This window comes from Schistocerca cancellata, chromosome 6, assembly GCF_023864275.1.
Source record: "Schistocerca cancellata isolate TAMUIC-IGC-003103 chromosome 6, iqSchCanc2.1, whole genome shotgun sequence".
Lineage (NCBI taxonomy): Eukaryota > Metazoa > Arthropoda > Insecta > Orthoptera > Acrididae > Schistocerca > Schistocerca cancellata.
Genome location: NC_064631.1, coordinates 114,951,665 through 114,971,006, shown reverse-complemented (window position 1 = coordinate 114,971,006; position 19,342 = coordinate 114,951,665). Strand labels below are relative to the sequence as shown.

The window sequence follows — 19,342 nt, the reverse complement described above, 5'->3', positions numbered from 1 at the left end:
AATGAAGTGTTACGGCTCATTTCAGTGTTCTTGATACATAATGCTCACAGAGAAACTATTTTTAAGTAGCCTCATAAGTTTCTGTTAGTTCAAGTGTAGCAAATTAAATAATGTCAGAATTTTGGGATTGTTTATCATAAAACAATGCCTTTATTACAAAGTCTGTTAGTGCGGTAGTTGCTCTAACCAAACTGTTGTAATATTTATTTCAGGGCACTCTCAAAGTTTGATCTCTCGCAGCTTAGCCTTCAAACTCTTCCGGAATCTTATCGACAGAATCTCAAACTACCAAGAGAGTACGCAAAGACACCAGTGGATGCTGCAAGGCGACCAGAGGATGTTCTGCCATACATTCCGAGTAAGTACTATCTCACCTAAGCACATTTCTGGAAATTTATGTGCAGGGGACATGAAAAACTGTCACAGATTTGATAAACTATACTCGGAATGTGCTGAGAAGTATTATGGTTAATTTCTGTATCAACTTTTTTGTATAGAGAAGGAAATGTATCATCTATTAGCTGAGATTTGATGGCTACTGTTCTAATAACAACAAAGTATTTAATAGTAAGCAAAACAAATTCTTTGTATATACATTACGATTCAGTTAAGTAAGAGATTAAGCTGGTATCACAGCCTTATATGAATACCCGACTCTGCTGAGAGTAATTACTAGAGCTGTGCTTTACTCAGTGATATGAAATGCTTGGGAGACAGAAAATTAAGTGTTAAAGTAAGCTATAGTTGTTCCTTATGGAAAGCTCCTTTTTTAAAATTTGTTTGTCCTACTAAGGACCACATGGAATAACTTATATATTATTTCTTTTTCTCCTTTCTTTCTTTCCTGTAATTTTTTATCCGTTTCCAATGCTTTTCTCTTCTTTCTTCTGTCCATGTTGTGCCTGTCTTTTTCTTTGTTTTCTCCTGGAACCTATTGAAACCTTCCACTTTTGTTTGGAACCTCTCTCATTCTTCTATTTCTTTCTCAATTTCTCCATTTCCCTCGGGCCTGCTTTAATTTTTTTACCCACATCGTTGATGTTTTAGGGTTTCTGTCAAATAACTTAAAAATTATTTTTGTTAGGCTGTTTTCATCTAGCCTTTTTAGGTGTCAATAGACTGCAACTCTTCTCTTCCTCATTGTGTCTGATGTTCACTCTTTTTTTCATAAACCTCTTTATTTCTTCTTAATTTCCATTTCCCATTGTCATATTTTGGTCAAAAGATTTCCCTATTTATTTTCCTTTCCTTCTCTTCTATTTCACTTGATTGTTTGGCTGTATTTAACGAAAGGCATTCTGGTTTAATGACAGTATTGTACTGCCAAAGTTTTGCATTTATGGAAATAGATTTCTTGTTATACAGGCTTTTTGTTAGTTAAAAATCCAACTCCAGTTTCCTTGTCCTTGCTAGGTTAGCTTCTTTGTCTAATGTGAATTGCCACCCATCGATTCTACAACAAGAAATCAAGTAGCTTATGCTTGATTTAAATCTCTCCTTTTATTGTACTAATTATTTTTATTTAAATTTATGAACTAGCAATCTCTAAAGTGCAAAAGAATTATGTACAGGGTGATAATTATTGAACTATTTGAAGAAAATGTAAATTGTTGTTGTTGTTGTTGTGGTCTTCAGTCCTGACACTGGTTTGATGCAGCTCTCCATGCTACTCTATCCTGTGCAAGCTTCATCATCTCCCAGTATCTACTGCAACCTACATCCTTCTGAATCTGCTTAGTGTAATCATCTCTTGATCTCCCTCTATGATTTTTACCCTCCACACTGCCCTCCAATGCTAAATTGGTGATCCCTTGATGCCTTAGAACATGTCCTACCAACCGATCCCTTCTTCTAGTCAAGTTGTGCCACAAGCTCCTCTTCTCCCCAATTCTATTCAATACCTCCTCATTAGTTATGTCATCTACCCATCTAATCTTCAGCATTCTTCTGTAGCACCACATTTCGAAAGCTTCTATTCTCTTTTTGTCTAAACTATTTATCGTCCACGTTTCACTTCCATACATGGCTACACTCCATACAAATACTTTCAGAAACGACCTCCTTATGTAGTTGATGTTAACAAACTTCTCTTCTTCAGAAACGCTTTCCTAGCTATTACCAGTCTACATTTTCTATCCTCTCTACTTCGACCATCATCAGTTATTTTGCTCCCCAAATAGCAAAATACCTTTACTACTTTAAGTGTCTCATTTCCTAATCTAATTCCCTCAGCATCACCTGACTTAATTGGACTTCATTCCATTATCCTCATTTTGCTTTTATTGATGTTCATCATATACCCTCCTTTCAAGACACTGTCCATTCTGTTCAACTGCTCTTCCAAGTCGTTTGCTGTCTCTGACAGAATTACAATGTCATCAGCAAACCTCAAAGTTTTTATTTCTTCTCCATGGATTTTAATACCTACTCCGAACTTCTCTTTTGTTTCCTTTATTGCTTGCTCAATATACAGATTGAATAACATCGGGGATAGGCTACAGCCCTGTCTCACTCCCTTCCCAACCACTGCTTCCCTTTCATACCCCTCGACTCTTATAACTGCCATGTGCTTTCTGTACAAATTGTAAATAGCCTTTCGCTCCCTGTATTTTACCCCTGCCACCTTCAGAATTTGAAAGAGAGTATGCCAATCAACATTGTCAAAAGCTTTCTCTAAGTCTACAAATGCTAGAAACGTAGGTTTGCCTTTCCTTAATCTTTCTTCTAAGATAAGTCGTAAGGTCAGTATTGCCTCACATGTTCCAACATTTCTACAGAATTCAAACTGATCTTCCCCGAGGTCGGCTTCTACCAGTTTTTCCATTCGTCTGTAAAGAATTCATGTTAGTATTTTACAGCTGTGACTTATTAAACTGATAGTTCGGTAATTTTCACATCTGTCAACACCTGCTTTCTTCTTGTCCGCCGCTCCGCCGCTCGTGGTCTCGCGGTAGCGTTCTCGCTTCCCGAGCACGGGGTCCCGGGTTCGATTCCCGGCGGGGTCAGGGATTTTCACCTGCCTCGAGATGACTGGGTGTTTGTATTGTCCTCATCATTTCATCATCATCCAAGAAAGTGGCGAAATTGGACTGAGCAAAGGTTGGGAAATTGTACGGGCGCTGATAACCACGCAGTTGAGCGCCCCTCAAACCAAACATCATCATCATCAACACCTGCTTTCTTTGGGATTGGAATTATTATATTCTTCTTGAATTCTGAGGGTATTTCGCCTGTCTCATACATCTTGCTCACCAGATGGTAGAGTTTTGTCAGGACTGGCTCTCCCAAGGCTGTCAGTAGTTCTAATGGAATGTTGTCTACTCCGGGGGCCTTGTTTCGACTCAGGTCTTTCAGTGCTCTGTCAAACTCTTCACGCAGTATCATATCTCCCATTTCATCTTCATCTACATCCTCTTTCGTTTCCATAATATTGTCCTCAAGTACATAGCCCTTGTATAGACCCTCTACATTCTCCTTCCACCTTTCTGCTTTCCCTTCTTTGCTTAGAACTGGGTTTCCATCAAAGTTCTTGATATGTGTGCAAGTGGTTCTCTATTCTCCAAAGGTCTCTTTAATTTTCCTGTAGGCAGTATCTATCTTGCCCCTAGTGAGATAAGCCTCTACATCCTTACATTTGTCCTCTAGCCATGCCTGCTTAGCCATTTTGCACTTCCTGTCGATATCATTTTTGAGATGTTTGTATTCGTTTTTGCCTGATTCATTTACTGCATTTTTATATTTTCTCCTTTCATCAATTAAATTCAATATTTATTCTGTTACCCAAGGGTTTCTACTAGCCCTCGTCTTTTTACCTATTTGATCCTCTGCTGCCTTCACTACTTCATCCCTCAAAGCTACCCATTCTTCTTCTACTGTATTTCTTTCCCCCATTCCTGTCAATTGTTCCCTTATGCTCTCCCTGAAACTCTGTACAACCTCTGGTTCTTTCAGTTTATCCAGGTCCCATCTCCTTAAATTCCCACCTTTAGCAACAAATTACTGCGAGCGCACACTTTATTCACTGTGTAAACATCACGACAAGTATTCAGATTTGGGTTTTGACATGTTTGATATGTCTACCATCTTTGGCAATGATGTGGTGCAGACAAGTAGCGAAATTCTGCATGACCTGCTGAGGTGTAAGAACATTGATGGTGTCAGTAACCTTCTAAGTGGCTGTTTTCAGCTCATCAATGATTTTGGATTTACTGCTGTACACCTTGTTTTTGAGTTGAGATAAAATGATCACTTGGCATTGTTGACCAGGAGGCCCTGTCTGGGAAAGTTTGGTCACTGCATGTCTTATTTCAGGTGATGCCACATTGGGCAAATTGCATGTCAGTGACGATTAGATGGTGGTGAGGACTCACAACACCCAGTCCACTAGTGGAGTGAAACCTCCAACCCTGTCGGGCATTGAACCCAGGCCCGCTACATGGTAGGCAAACATATTACCACTCAGCTAAGCAGGTTGACACCTTGTCTTTAATATAACTCCACAAAAAGGAGTTGTGTGTGTTCAGATCTGGAGAATATGGCAGCCAATTGAGTCCCATGACAGTAGCCTCTGGGTACCCCAGAGCCAGATTGCCGTCCCCATAGTGCTCCTCCAGGACACGAAACACTCTCTTGCTTCAATGGGGTCGAGCTCCATCTTGCATGAACCATATCTTATTGAAATCAGGATCACTTTGAATAATGGGGATGAAAACATCTTGCAAACCCTTCATGTACTGTCTGGTAGTCACCGTGCCATCAATGAATATCATACTGATTATTCCGTGACTGGACATTGCACACCACACAGTCACCCATTGAGGGTGAAGAGACTTCTCAATCATGAAATGAGGATTCTCAGTCCCCAAATGCGCCAATTTTGCTTATTGATGAACCCATCCAAATGAAAGTGAGCTTCATCACTAAACCAAACTATTCATGTGCATACTAATTCCCATCATGCCCCGCAACTAACCATGCAGTTTGAATGTTCTAACACAAATCATTCAGAAGTTATGATGATTTTATTTCTTATAGTTCAATCATTGTAACCCTGTACCTACTGATAGCATTAAACTTAAGATTTTATTCTCTTGTGTGAATAAATCTTTAAATTGTTAGCATGCAGCTATATTTGAAGACAATTTAATATAACAACCTGTAAATGGACACGTTTCATGTCATTATATGTGTATTGACTCCATTTCCACTTGTTATCCACCTGGCCCCCTAGGGATTTTACACACAGTTTTTCATTTGTTCAAACAACTTAGGTGAATGCAATTGGATGACATCTGTGACACCTACCAATATTTTGACATTGGGCACTGTAATGGAACCATATTATTGGTAGACTTGCTAGTAACTGATCACAACCACCTATTTCCAGTAAATACTATGTTGTTGGCCTTCTGGAGAATTCCGGAAGGAACAGGTTTCTGCAATATCGTGTGGAGCCCCATGTTAGATCACACGCATTTGTGTAGATAGGGAGAATCAGTTTAGTACGGCAGAATGGCTTTTGGTGATGGTAGGTGTGGCCCCAGTGCCAGAGAACGTTTATATCATTGAAGAAATATTTGCATGATTAAGAGCCTGAGAAGTACAGTGAATAGGGGAAGTATTTGTACAAATGTGGAAGTAGTTTTGTGAATTTGTATGTGAGGTATTGAAAGTTCTAAATGGAAAAGAGGATCATAGAATATTATGTGAGTGGCAGCCATTGATACCACATGGCAGTTTGCATATTGTTAAGGTGACTTTCAACATGATAGGAAATCAGCAGAACTTACATCGTTTATTGACTGATATCATTTATTGACTGAGCTAGAAAGACAGTCAAACCTTTCTCAGCATAATTTACAAGAGGAATCTTTTAATTGTGCTGGTTGGAATGAGTTCTGTGAGACTGTGTGAAACAGACTAGGGACTATTTACTTGTTTTAGTGGGTAATAAGCTATGTTTTAATTGAATAGTTCTTTTTATCATTCTAGAGATACCACAACCTTAAGGCAATGACATTAACTGATAGACTACAAGATGTTGAATGAACAACATATGACTTGTCACAACTGCAAGGAGTATGGTAGACACCTGCCATACACAAACCCAGATAACCCTTTACAGTCGCTAAAAGGGCTGTAACCTTAGATGGTGGTAAAAAAACACATGTCACACAGTGTTTCCCATAAAATGCAAGAAGTCTTATTTGAAATGCTACCTGTGTAAGGCCAAAAGGCCATAGACTTAGGGGCTACCTTATTAACTTCTTCAATGACCTACATCACAGGTAGCCAGTAGTGTAATATTTGCCTGATCTGTCCTTCAGTTTTAACATTCTAGTGAAAAGTGACTTAGAGGTGTGCTAATTCAGCTGAGAAACTTCCAGGGTCTGAGGTGATGTGGACCATATGAACCAGGTATGAAGTACCCCTTCCACTGAGGCAGATGCTGATAATTATCAGCCTGAAAAGTTTCATGTTGCAAGTGACTGTCACAAGTCTTAACTGTCATTGTGCTGTTCCCCCATAGATTATATGGCTATCTAATGGTCGACAAGGAAGGGGTTCCTCTTATGCCTGTAGTGACATACATTGCATATCTTGTAGCAAAACATGTTGCTACTCTGTTGAGCCCACTGGTAGATCAGAGTGGACGTTACATTAAGTACCTGGCAAATTTATTACACCAGTTTGGGGATTGGGCTTGAATGACTCTGACACTTTAGTAAGTTTTGATGTGTTCTCTCTCTTCACTCGTGCTCCTCTGTCTCTTTCATTATTGTTAATTGGGGTTAGGTTTGGTGTTGAATTAACTAACTTATTTGAAGATGTGTCAACTTCTATTTGCTTTTTATTCAGTGAACAGCTCTATAAACAAATAGATGGAGTAATGGTGGTGAGCCTTTGCCACCTCTTATTGCCAATCTATTTGTGGAAGATTTTGTGCTGTACAGGCAGCATATAAGGGTACTAACATGCTGATATTGTTGTGAATCCTTGGTGTCGCACAATACAATGTAGTCTTCTTCTCAAAATTGTCTTTAATTGGTGGTCTCACAATTCAATAACAGTCAGAATACTACTGATTTGGGTTGGAAAGCCTTCCACTTTTATTTATATAGAAAATATTGATGACTGGTTCACAGTAGTTCCTCTTCATATTATTAATTGTTCAATGGGCAGAATATGATTACTAACCGCGTTGTGATCAATCCAACTTCCTTCATGTAAAAACTACCACCCATAATAAGGCTGACGCAGTGGCAATATGTCTAATACAGATTCCCATATTGAAGTAGGATAAAAGCTGAATGCAACCCCATTTTTTACTTGTGACTATATATTATTCATTCTTCACATTGAAGTATCACTCAGATTGTAATCAGAGTGCTGTTCTTTTTACACATAAATGTTGCCAGAAGAATTCCCAGTCATATACTTCTACCACATACATGTCCTTGACATGATTACTATATACAAACTTCGTCACTGATACACTGACAAAATGGTTACTGCTTGGTAATTATATAAACTGACGAAGAGATGTTAACTGGGTGATTGCTAGCTGCAGATTGTTGACGTACTGTCTGGTGGGGGTATATAAAGACACATGAAAGGCTGATGGGTGAAACTGATAATTATATTTTGCTTTACAATAGTATAAGTGTTGAATTTAGTAATGACATCATCATATTTTATATTGTAATAATTCAGATTAACTGTATGTTGGATGACTGCAAAATCATAAAAACGAAAGTTGCTACTCACTATATAGCGGAGATGCTGAGTCGCAGATAGGCACAGCAAAAAGACTGTCACAAATAAGCTTAAGCTGCCAGAGTCATTTGTGTGTGAGTTGCGTTTGAATGCGGGTGTGCGTGCGCGCATTGTGTGTGTGTGTGTGTGTGTGAGAGAGAGAGAGAGAGAGAGAGAGAGAGAGAGAGAGATCTATTTTTGACAATGGCCTTGTTGGCTGGAAGCTAATTTGTTGTGCCTGTGTGCAACTCAGCATCTCCACTATATGGTGAGTAGCAACTTTCGTTTTCATAATATTGTTACATTCCATCCTGGATCTTCCATTGTTTGATTTTTGCAAAATCATAAAGGTAGATGAACTTGAAGTGCAGTGTTACGTGCAGTGTAATGTTGTGTGTGAGTGATTGCCATTTGTAATTATTAGCTCTGGCGCAATCTTTGACTTATGTTTCCTCATTTGTTTTTATGCTGTTCTGTTGTTTAATTTTCTAGTAAAGGAGTCTTATGAGTTATGGTGTGCTTTTATGTTGTAATGAAGTAAATACAACTAGTCGCGCAACATTGGTGACCCCAACATGATATCCGATGGTCACTAATGTGAAATTTGATGATCACTAACGCTCCATATCGTGCCGTGTTGTGTTAAATATGAACATCTGTGTCAGCCGCGTCACGCATCTTCCGTGTTCCATTTCGCCATAATTCGTGATGGCAGACCCACCACCTACTGCAGAAGGGTCTACTGGCACAGTAATTAATCACGTGACAGTAAAACTGCCACCATTTTGGCAACAGAATCGTGTGCTGTGGTTTGCTCAAGTAGAAAGTCAATTTGTGCTAGTGCACACAACCGCAGACAAAACGAAGTACAGTTATGTAGTTGCTGCACTCAATGAAGATATGGCCACAGAAGTAAAAGATATTCTGGCGTCACCACTGAGTACTGATCATTACACAACCATCAAGAACGCTCTGATTACCTGGCTCTCGCAGTCAGAGACAAAGAGATTGGAGAAGCTTCTCTGCACAGAGGAGCTAGGTGATCGCATGCCATCACAGCTACTATGCCAACTGCGTACATTAGTGAGCAATGTGGTCACTGACGACATTTTGTGGAATATTTGGCTATCGTGCCTGTCACCCGACTTGTAGAAAATGTTGACAGTGTGTGCTGGTGATCTGGATGCATTCGCACAAACCGCGGATCGCATAGCGAAATGTATCTATCCGTATGCAATGCAACAGTTTGCTCACAACCTCGGGCAGATAACACTCTCACCACGCTACAAGCACAGGTTGCCGAGCTCACCATGCAAGTAGCTGCATTACAGACCCAGACTACCAGCCGCCGATCTCGTGGCCACCGCTCACCAGATAAGCGCAGCCGCTCACCTTCGTCAACAAGAATCTGGTGGTATCACCGATGATATGGTTCTGAGGTGCGCAAATGTAAACTGCCGTGTGAACAGGGAAACTCAGCTGGAAGTCAATGATGACAGCCATTGGCTCTCCAGACGGCAGCTTTCGACTGTTTTGTGATGGAACATAGCACAAAGTTACAGTATTTGGTAGATACGGGTGCTGACGTATCAGTCTATCCATCTGCCTGTCTGCCATGTTGCAAATGTGATGACTGCCACCTTTTCACAGCCAGTGGTTCCACAATAACAACGTATGGTCATGTCAAATTAGTTTGGAACTTGGGCCTGCAGTGCAAATTTGAATGGCAAGCTACATTGTTAGCACTCCCAGTTCTGCAGGTCCCTCTCGCCCTGATGGTCAACGCATCTGCAACTGCAGTCGGTTCTGTATTGCAATAGCATATAGACAGGCACTGGCAGTCCTTAGCCTTTTCAGTAAAAAGCTATTGCCATCTCAACAGAATTGGTCCACCTATGTTTGCGAACTGTATGCTGCATACGCTGCTATTTTGAAATTTCGTCACATGTTGGAAGACAGCAATTCACTCTCATAACAGACCATAAGCCACTAACATATGCTTTCCGTCAGCAACCTGAGAAGGCATCGCCACATCAGCTGCGACACCTTGACTATATTGGACAGTTCACCACCAATATTGTCAACTTTGAAGGAGAACTAAATGTGCCAGCTGCTGCACAATCACTGAAGCAGTTGATTTTGAAGCTCTCGCCATAGCGCAACAATCTGATAGTGATCTCTGAGATTTGTTGGCGCAACCATCAGGCCTACAACTCCACCATATTACACTGCCACTGTCAACTGTGCTGCTGTATTGTGACGTCGCCACCAACAAACCGAGACCTTTTGTGACTATTGACTTTCACCAATAGGCAATCGCCTCTTTACATAACTTGTCGCACCCTGGAACACGAGTCACTACCAACGTGGTGAAGCGAGCTTTGGTCTGGCCACACATGGAGAAACATTACAAGCAATATGTGCGATAATGTGTGGCCTGTCAACGGAATAAATTTAGCTGGCACGTTAGGTTGCCTCTTGGCACATTTCTTCCTCCAAATCAGAGATTAGATCACGTCCACCTAGTCCTAGTAGGACATCTCCCACCATCGGAAGGATACGCCTACTGCCTTACAGCCATCGATCATTTTACACACTGGCCCGAAGTGTTCCCGATCGCCGACATCACTGCCGAAACTGCCGCGACTGCATTCTTCAGGGGATGGACCGCCCATTTTGGAGTGCAGTTATGAATCACAACAGACCAAGGAAGATAGTTTGAGTCGTATTTGTTCAAAGAGCTCTCTATCCTACTGGGTGCAAAGCGCATTAGAACTACAGCTTACCACCCATCAGCAAATGGGTTAATTGAATGCATGCACCACCAACTGAAAGTGTCGCTTCATTGTCACGACTCACAGTGTGTGCGTCACTGAAAGAAGACCTGAATGCCGTAACTGCAGAACTTGTTTATGGCCAGCCGACACAACTTCCCGGCGAGTTCTTTGCTGATGTGCCAGACAATGGCATTGACACTTCAGATTTTGTACAAAATCTGTGTACACAAATCCGGCAACTACACCCCGTTGCTCCAAGGGATCAGCAGACCCGTCACCCATTTGTGTTTGATGAGCTACAGGAGTGCCAACATGTCTTCTTACGGCATGACACAGTATGCAAGCCGCTGCAGCCACCCTACGACGGACCTTATCGTGTCATCAGTGGGAGGACAAGACAGTCAATGTCGATGTGATGGATACACCAACCACCATCTCCGTCGACAGGCTCAAACCAGCTTTCCGCACTCCCTACACTGGTACGGATGCATCTACACACACTACGGACATGACCGAAGCCCCAACCACTCCACTGCACATTACAGGTCAGCCTCAATGGACGTCTGATGCTACCTCTAATGCTCCATCAGCAGCCTGTGTATGACCCATTGTAACCTGGTCTGGAGGACTTGTCTGTTTCAACAGACAGTACCATTGACACTAAGGGGGGAGTGGTGAGGTGCAGTGTTACGTGCAGTATAATGCTGTGTGCGAGTGATTGCCATTTGTAATTATTATCTCTGGGGTAGTCTATGACTTATGTTTCCTCATTTGTTTTTATGCTGTTCTGATGTTTAATTTTCTAATAAAGGAGTTGTATGAGTTACAGTGTGTTTTTATGTTGCAATTAAGTAAATACAACTAGTCCCGCAACAAATTCTTTGGTAGCTTCAGTATATATCTCCATAGTGGATTACAAGGTTTTATGTGAAATTCTGAGGTTCACAAGCCCTGTAATTTATTCAATTTCTTAATTACTGGTTTATTTGGATTATTACTGTTTGGTTCAGAAAAATAAGAGCAATAAAAGTATAACATTATGTCTGGGATGAAACAAGCTTAATAGTTCAAAAATTGAAAGTAATTCTGGGTGATTGGGAGTTTTAATTAATATTAAATTCTTGGTTAATTACTTTTCAGAGTATATAAACTGCTAATTGGAAAGGGCAAAATTAGACCTATCCAATGAACTAAGTCTTTTTGTAAGTAAACAGTCATTGGTTTGTGGAATTTTTTTTGATCACATTATATTGGAATGACTTCAATTACAAATTTTTCTCAAAGGAAAATGTTTTGTGGAAAACTAACTAATGCCAGCTGCACTCAAATAATCTGGTGTACTGTGAATTTTAATAAAGTACTGGCTAGCTAGGAATTTTTGCATTTTAAGTAAATGACCTATGTCTGCTACCAGCCTCATATTTTTTTAAAAAAAATCATTATTTAAAGGAGATGCTGAGTCATGCCATAACATCTCCACTATATGGTGAGCAGCAACTATCCTTTTCATAACAGTGTTACATTCCATCCTGGATTTTCCATTGCTTGAGTTGTTAAGGTGTAGAATGGTAGCAAATGGAGTAATTCCACCTTGCAGTGTTTCAAGTGATATTGAAACCTGCTTGTTTTTTTTAGATATGCAGATGATACTTTTGTTATTTGGTCTCATAGAATTGAGAATTCAAAGCGCTTTTTAGAACACCTGTATTCAATCCACCCAAACATTCATTTCACTATGGATGTGCCCACCAGGGGGCTTGCCACTCTTTGGCAGGTTCATGCTTGGCTACCATGGGGCCTCAGCCTTTGCAGCATTTTTTCCCTTCTACATCTACATGGATACTCTGCAAATCACATTTAAGTGCCTTGCAGAGGGTTCATCAAACCACCTTCACAATTCTCTATTATTCCAATCTCGTATAGCGCGCGGAAAGAATGAACACCTATATCTTTCCGCACGAGCTCTGATTTCCCTTATTTTATCGTGGTGGTCGTTCCTCCCTATGTAGGTCGGTGTCAACAAAATATTTTCGCATTCGGAGGAGAAAGTTGGTGATTGGAATTTCGTGAGAAGATTCCCTCGCAATGAAAAACGCCTTTCTTTTAACGATTTCCAGCCCAAATCCTGTATCATATCTGTGACACTCTCTCCCATATTTCACGCTAATACAAAACTTGAACTTTTTCGATGTACTCCATCAGTCCTATCTGTTAAGGATCCCACACCGCGCAGCAGTATTCTAAAAGGGGACGGATAAACGTAGTGTAGGCAGTCTCCTTAGTAGGCCTCTTACATTTTCTAAGTGTCCTGCCAATAAAATGCAGTCTTTGGTTAGCGTTCCCCACAACATTTTCTATGGGTTCCTTCCAATTTAAGTTGTTCATAATTGTAATACCTAGGTATTTAGTCGAATTTATGGCTTTTAGATGAGACTGATTTATTGTGTAACCGAAATATAACGAGTTCCTTGTAGCACTCATGTGGATGACCTCACACTTTTCGTTATTCAGGCCCAACTGCCACTTTTCGCACCATTCAGATATTTTTTCTAAATCATTTTGCAGTTTGTTTTGATCTTCTGATGACTTTATTAGTCGATAAATGACAATGTCATCTGCAAACAACCGAAGATGGCTGCTCAGATTGTCTCCCAAATCGTTTATATAGATAAGGAACAGTAAAGGGCCTATAACACTACTTTGGGGAATGCCAGAAATCACTTGTTTTACTGTTTACACCTTCCCTGGTGCATGTCTATCCTCTTGCTATTCTTTTTCCTCTCCCTTGGGGAACATGTCTGGGGTATTATCGGGAATGTTCTGTGTTCCATTGCTGACGTGCAAACAGTCTCACCTATATTTTTCGCACCCTTTTCCTTTCTTTGTTTCCCTTCTCCTCTTGTTCCTCCGCTTTGGCATTTGAGGATCCTCTTTTTTCTTCTTCTTCCTCCCTGTGTGCTACTGAAGGCTGACCCATCCATTGGATGTGTAACAGGTGACTAGGTAACGCATAATTCCCAGGCCCGGGTCGATAGGTAGGGTTCACATGACCCCCTGGTACAGGCCAGGCCCAGGGACGGGTGATTGCCTGAGCTGCAACCTTCACAAATTGCCACTTAGCCCTCTGTCGGGTGTTTGGGAGGTGTGATCTGAGGTGTGAACAATTGCCTAAGGTGGGTGCGCCCCCTTCTGAAGGTGCTCCCCTGTTGGAAGGAGCGTGCCGTCGGAGATGCTGGCAATTATGGGGTATTTTCTCGTGATAAGTCAATCATCTTTCCAATTGACATCTACAAAATGTAAACGAAATTAGGCTAATGATTCAAAGACCCTTCCCGCTGCACCATGGTTCCTCATGGTCTCACATATTGAAGACGGTCAGTCCTTCGCCACGGTAAATCCGTTTATTATTCAGGAAGGTGTTGATTCAGTTGCTGGCCCTGTGAAATCCTGCTCTTGTCATGGAATGGCACTTTGATTTTGGAGACTGCTACTGATTCTCAAGCACAACAATTGCTTGCTGCCTCCCTTCTCCACTGCTACCCTGTTTGTGTTGAGGCCCATAGAACTTTGAATTCTTCCCATGGTGTAATTTACACCAGGCACCAGTCTTACCTCTCTGATCAAGGTGTCATTGCCGTGCATCGTGTAATGAAAAAGGTAGATTCCTCCTTAGTGCCTACCTGCACTCTTTTCCTCACCTTTGATGGAGTGGTGCTGCCATCCAAGATCAAAGCAGTCTATGAAATTATCACAGTCTGGCCGTACATTCCGAACCCAATGTTCTGCTACCAGTGTCAATCTCATGAAGACTTCCTGCGGCTCTCCAGCCAAACAACACGTGAGTCTTCCTTTAGCCAGAAAGGTTTGAATAAGTCCACCAAAGACAAACGGTCTTCTCCTTTGCCAACTTGAAGATCCTGTTCGACAGTTTCGCCATGTTGTACCTTAGCCCGGCCAGCCTCTGTCTCGCTGGAGCGCACAACTAACCGTTTTTCAGCATTGGACTCCATGGACTGACCGCACAAGCAAGCTGATGCTTCTGTGGACCCTGTGGAGCAGGAAACTCCTGCTTCTGTGTGTTGTAGTAGCGACTCTACACCAGCTGTCACTCGGCGGCTGCCAGGTTGACACACCTACATCTCTTCCTCCTCATGACTGTCCTCCAATGGAACGTTGCGGACTTTGGCCCCAAAAAGAGGATTTATGGCTGCTGTTAGCATCACAGCATCCCCTTGTACTCTAGCTTCAGGAAATAAAATTGCGCCCTATGACTGCTTTGAGCTTTTACATTACTTACCAATTAGTTTTGACCTTCCCCCTGCAGTCGGCTTTCCAACTCATGGAGGCGTCGTGCTGCTCCTATGAGATGGCATTCCTATTCATCTCATGTCCCTGACTACCCGTCTTCAAGCTATTGCAGTTCACCTGTTTCTTCCTCACCTGACTTTTTATGTTCCTCTGTCATTCGATGTCACCAGGGCAGACTTCCTTCAGCTTATTGGGCAGCTAGCTCCCACATTTTTGCTACTCGGTGACTTTAATGCGCATCATCCCTTCTGGGGTTCTCCCAGGACCTGTCAGAGAGGTGCCCTCTTGGCTGACCTTAACCAACTTAACCTCTTCTGCCTTAATACTGGAGCACCCACTTCCGTTTCCAACTTCTCGCACATCTGTTCCCATTTGGACCTACCTTTTCGCAGTGCCCAGCTTCCCCATCTTCTTGAATGGTCTGTTCTTTCTGACACCTACTCGAGTGACCATTTACCATGTGCTCTCCATTTGCTGACTCCTACCCCATCCACGTGCTCGCCCAAATGGCTTCGAAGAACAAGATTTCCCCAGTTGTGATGACCAGGTGGACTATTTCACCAATGTTATCTTTACTGCTGCAGAACATTCTATTCCTTGCCCTTCCTCTTTACCATGTCGTGTCCCAGTCCCTTGGTGGACTGAGGCATGCCATGATGCAATTTGTGCACAGAGACGTGCTCTCCACATTTTTAACCGTCATTGTACAATGGAAAACTGCATTCATTATAAACAGATACATGCAAAGTGTCGTCGCGTTCTTTGGGATAGCTAATGAGCCAGCTGGCTTGCATTCTCTAGTTATTTTAACAGCTCCACCCCTTCCTTTGTCGTGTGGACCAACCTCCGACGGCTCTCTCGGACCAAGATCCACTCCCCCATTTCCAGCCTCACAGTAGCAGACAATGTTATCGTGGTCCCTGTTGCTATCTCCAAAACCTTGAGCCACCATTTTGCAGAAATTTCAAGCTCTTCCCACTATCACCCTGCCTTCCTCCATTGGAAACGAGTGGAGGAGTCTCAGTCGATACCCTTCTCTTCTCCAAATTGTGAGTGCTACAATGCCACTTTTACTATGAGGGAGCTCAGTCATGCTCTCAGTTCATTCCAATCCTCTGCCCCAGGGTCGGACGTGATCAACATTCAGATGTTGCAGCATCTTTCTCTTGTGGACAAGCACTTTCTGCTTAACACGTACCACTGCATCTGGGCAGAGGGTACATTGCCCGGACACTGGCATGAAGCCACCATCATACCCATACCTGAGCCCAGTAAGGACAAAAACCTTCCTTCTAGCTACCACCCCATCTCTCTTACCAGCTGCTTAAGCAAGGTGATGGGATGTATGATTCATGCCCAGCTGGTATGGTGGCTTAAGTGTCGTATTTACTGACGACAGTGTGGATTTCAAGCACGTCGTTCTGCAGTTGACCATCTCATTACTTTGTCCACTCATGTCATGAATGGTTTTCTGTGGAAAGCCCAGGCTGTGGCCGTGTTTTTCTATTTGGAGAAGGCCTACGACACCTGCTGGAGAACTGGTATTTTCTGTGTTCTTTACTTGTGGGGCTTCTGTGGTCACCTGCCCTGTTTCCTTCAGGCATTTTTACTAGATCAAGTTCTCAAGGTGCATGTGGGTTCTACCTTGTCGAACACCTTTATCCAGGAAAAAGGTGTGCCTCACGGTTCTGTCCTGAGTGTCGTCCTCTTTGCTATCATCGTTAACCCTATAATGGCCTGTCTCCCACCGGCATCTCCAGCCCCCTTTTGTTGATGATTTTGTCATCTATTGCAGTTCTCCATGGACCTGTCTGACTGAGCAGCGTCTTAAGCGGTGTCTTGATCGTCTTTACTCCTGGAGCATCGACAATGGCTTTCGCTTTTCCAGTGATAAAACTGTCCGGAGAGTGGGGTGGCCAGGGTGCTGGACCATTCCTTCCAGTCCACTGATCCGGACATTACTCACTTCTCCAGGCATTAACCCCTTGACTTTTTTTTCTGGGGCTATATTAAGGACAGAGTCTTCGTCACACCAGTTGCTGACGTCTTTGAACTGAAGGCTAGGATACAAGCTGCTGTGGGTACTGTGACAGAACACATGTTACGAAACACCTGGCAGGAACTGGAATACTGCCTCAACATTCTCCGAGCTACCAAGGTAGCACACGTTAAGGTTTACTAATGTAAGTGGTTTTAAAAAACTAGTAACACTAACCTATGTAACGGAATCAAATGTAAATAATTATGTCAAACAGTTATTCTGTAATAAATTGTTTTAATCAGGGAAAGACTTTGTGCTCACCATGTATTTTAACATGTCATTTTCAGCTAAAAATCAGAAAATCAAATGTCGTAGGCTTAACAGAAAAAATTGCTCATTGACAACAGGTATAAAGAAGTCATGCTCAAAAATGAAGATTATATGAGATCTCCAAGTCATCCATAGTATCCAATGAATTCCTTGCATACTTCAAGAATTATAAAATGATACTTAAAAAAGTGATCATAGAAGCTAAAGTAATGGCAAATGACTGCTATATAAATAACTCCAATAACAAAATGAAAGCTGTATGGAGTATAGTGAAACAGCAAACTGGCGATGTTTCTCCTCAAAATTCCAATAATAAATTGAATTGTAACAGAAAAGAAATTAATGATCCTAAAGAAATAGCAAATGTGTTCAATAATAATACAAGAAAGGAAAGTTGCTACTCACCATATAGCGGAGATGCTGAGTTGCGATAGGCACAACAAAAAGATTCACACAATTGTAGCTTTCAGCCATAATTGTGTGAATCTTTTTCGTTGTGCGTATCGCGACTCAGCATGTCTGCTATATGGTGAGTAGCAACTTTCCTTCTCTGGTATTTTTACACTCCATCTTGGATTTTCCATTGCTTGAAATGTGTTCAATACTTATTTTAGCAATATAAGTGAGCAATTAATAGCTGAAATCAAACCTTGCAATACAAACTGCCCAGTATCATCTGTAAACACACTATGTGATCAAAAGTATCCGAACACCTGGCTGAAAATGACTTAAAAGTTCGTGGCACCCTCTACCGGTAATGCTGGAATTCAATATGGCTGATGACAGCTTCCACTCTTGTAGGCAAATGGTTCAATCAGGTGCTGAAAGGATTCTTGGGGAATGGCAGCCCATTCTTCATAATGTCAGCCCATTCTTCATAGAGTGTGGCACTGAGGAGAGGTATCAATGTCGGTTGGTGAGGCCTGGCACAAAGTTGGCATTCCTAAACATCCCAAAGGTGTTTTATAGGATTCAGGTCAGGACTCTGTGCAAGCCAGTCCATTACAGGGATGTTACTGTCGTGTAACCACTCCGCCACAGGCTGTGCATTATGAACAGGTGCTTGATCGTGTTGAAAGGTGCAATCACCATCCCTGAATTGCTCTTCAGCAGAGGGAAGTAAGAACTATCTTAAAACATCAATGTAGGCCTGTGCTGTAGTAGTGCCATGCAAAACAACAAGGGGTGCAAGCTCCATCCATGAGAAACACGACCACACCATAACTCCATTGCCTCCAAATTTTACTGCCGGCACTACGCACGCTGGCAGATGACATTCACCAGGCATTCACCATACCCACATCCTGCCGTCAGATTGCCACATTGTGTACTATGATTCATCACCCCCTCTATGTTTTTTCCAGTTCAATTTTCCAATGTTTACGCTCCTTACACCAAGTGAGCCGTCATTTGGCATTTACCGGCGTGATGTGTGGCTTATGAGCAGCTGCTTGATGATGAAATTCAAGTCTTCTCCCCGCCTGCCTAACTTTCATAGTGCTTGCAGTGGATCCTGATGCAGTTTGGAATTCCTATGTGATGGTCTGCCTATTGCACATAGAACCCTCTTCAACTTTTGGCGGTCTCTATCAGTCAACAGATGAGGTCAGCCTGTACGGTTTTGCGCTCTATGTGTCTCTTCACATTTCCACTTCACTATCACGTTGGAAACAGTGGACCTAGGGATGTTTAGGAGTGTGGAAATCTCACATATAGACATACGACACAAGTGATATCCAATCACCAGATCACTTTCAAAGTTCGTGAGTTCTGTGGAGTGCCCCATTCTGCTCTCTCATGATGTCTAATGACTACTGAGGTTGCTGATATGAGTGCCTGGCAGTAGGTGGCAGCACAATACACCTAATAAGAAAAACATATGTTTTTGGGTGTGTCTGGATACTTTTGATCACATAGTGTACCAACATAAATCCTACTTCACTGTTTCTCTTCCCAACGACCCAGAAAGAAGTCCCGTTACTTATCAGAACTTTAAAAGTGAATCATTCCACTGGAATAGATGGCATCCCACACAGCATTATTAAAAAATGTGGAGACCTCATTATTTAACCATTAGCTCACCATTATTATTATTTTCTTTCCTTTCTCAGACCTTAGGTCTGGTTAAAAATGGAAAGTGACGCAGACCTTCATCAAGCGTGACTTCCCTTTAACTGTACGGTATATGTTA

The 19,342-nt window shown here is 42.0% G+C and overlaps 1 protein-coding gene across 4 annotated transcripts in view; it reads left to right on the top strand.

Moving 5' to 3' along the window:
• The window catches only part of LOC126190640 (focadhesin), a 262,444-nt gene that overhangs the window by 133,876 nt on the left and 109,226 nt on the right, over positions 1-19,342 (top strand). For all 4 annotated transcript variants that reach the window (XM_049931059.1, XM_049931061.1, XM_049931060.1 and 1 more), the window contains exon 12: positions 213-358. In XM_049931059.1, coding sequence (XP_049787016.1) covers positions 213-358 — 146 coding nt within the window. The remainder of the gene's footprint in view (positions 1-212; positions 359-19,342) is intronic.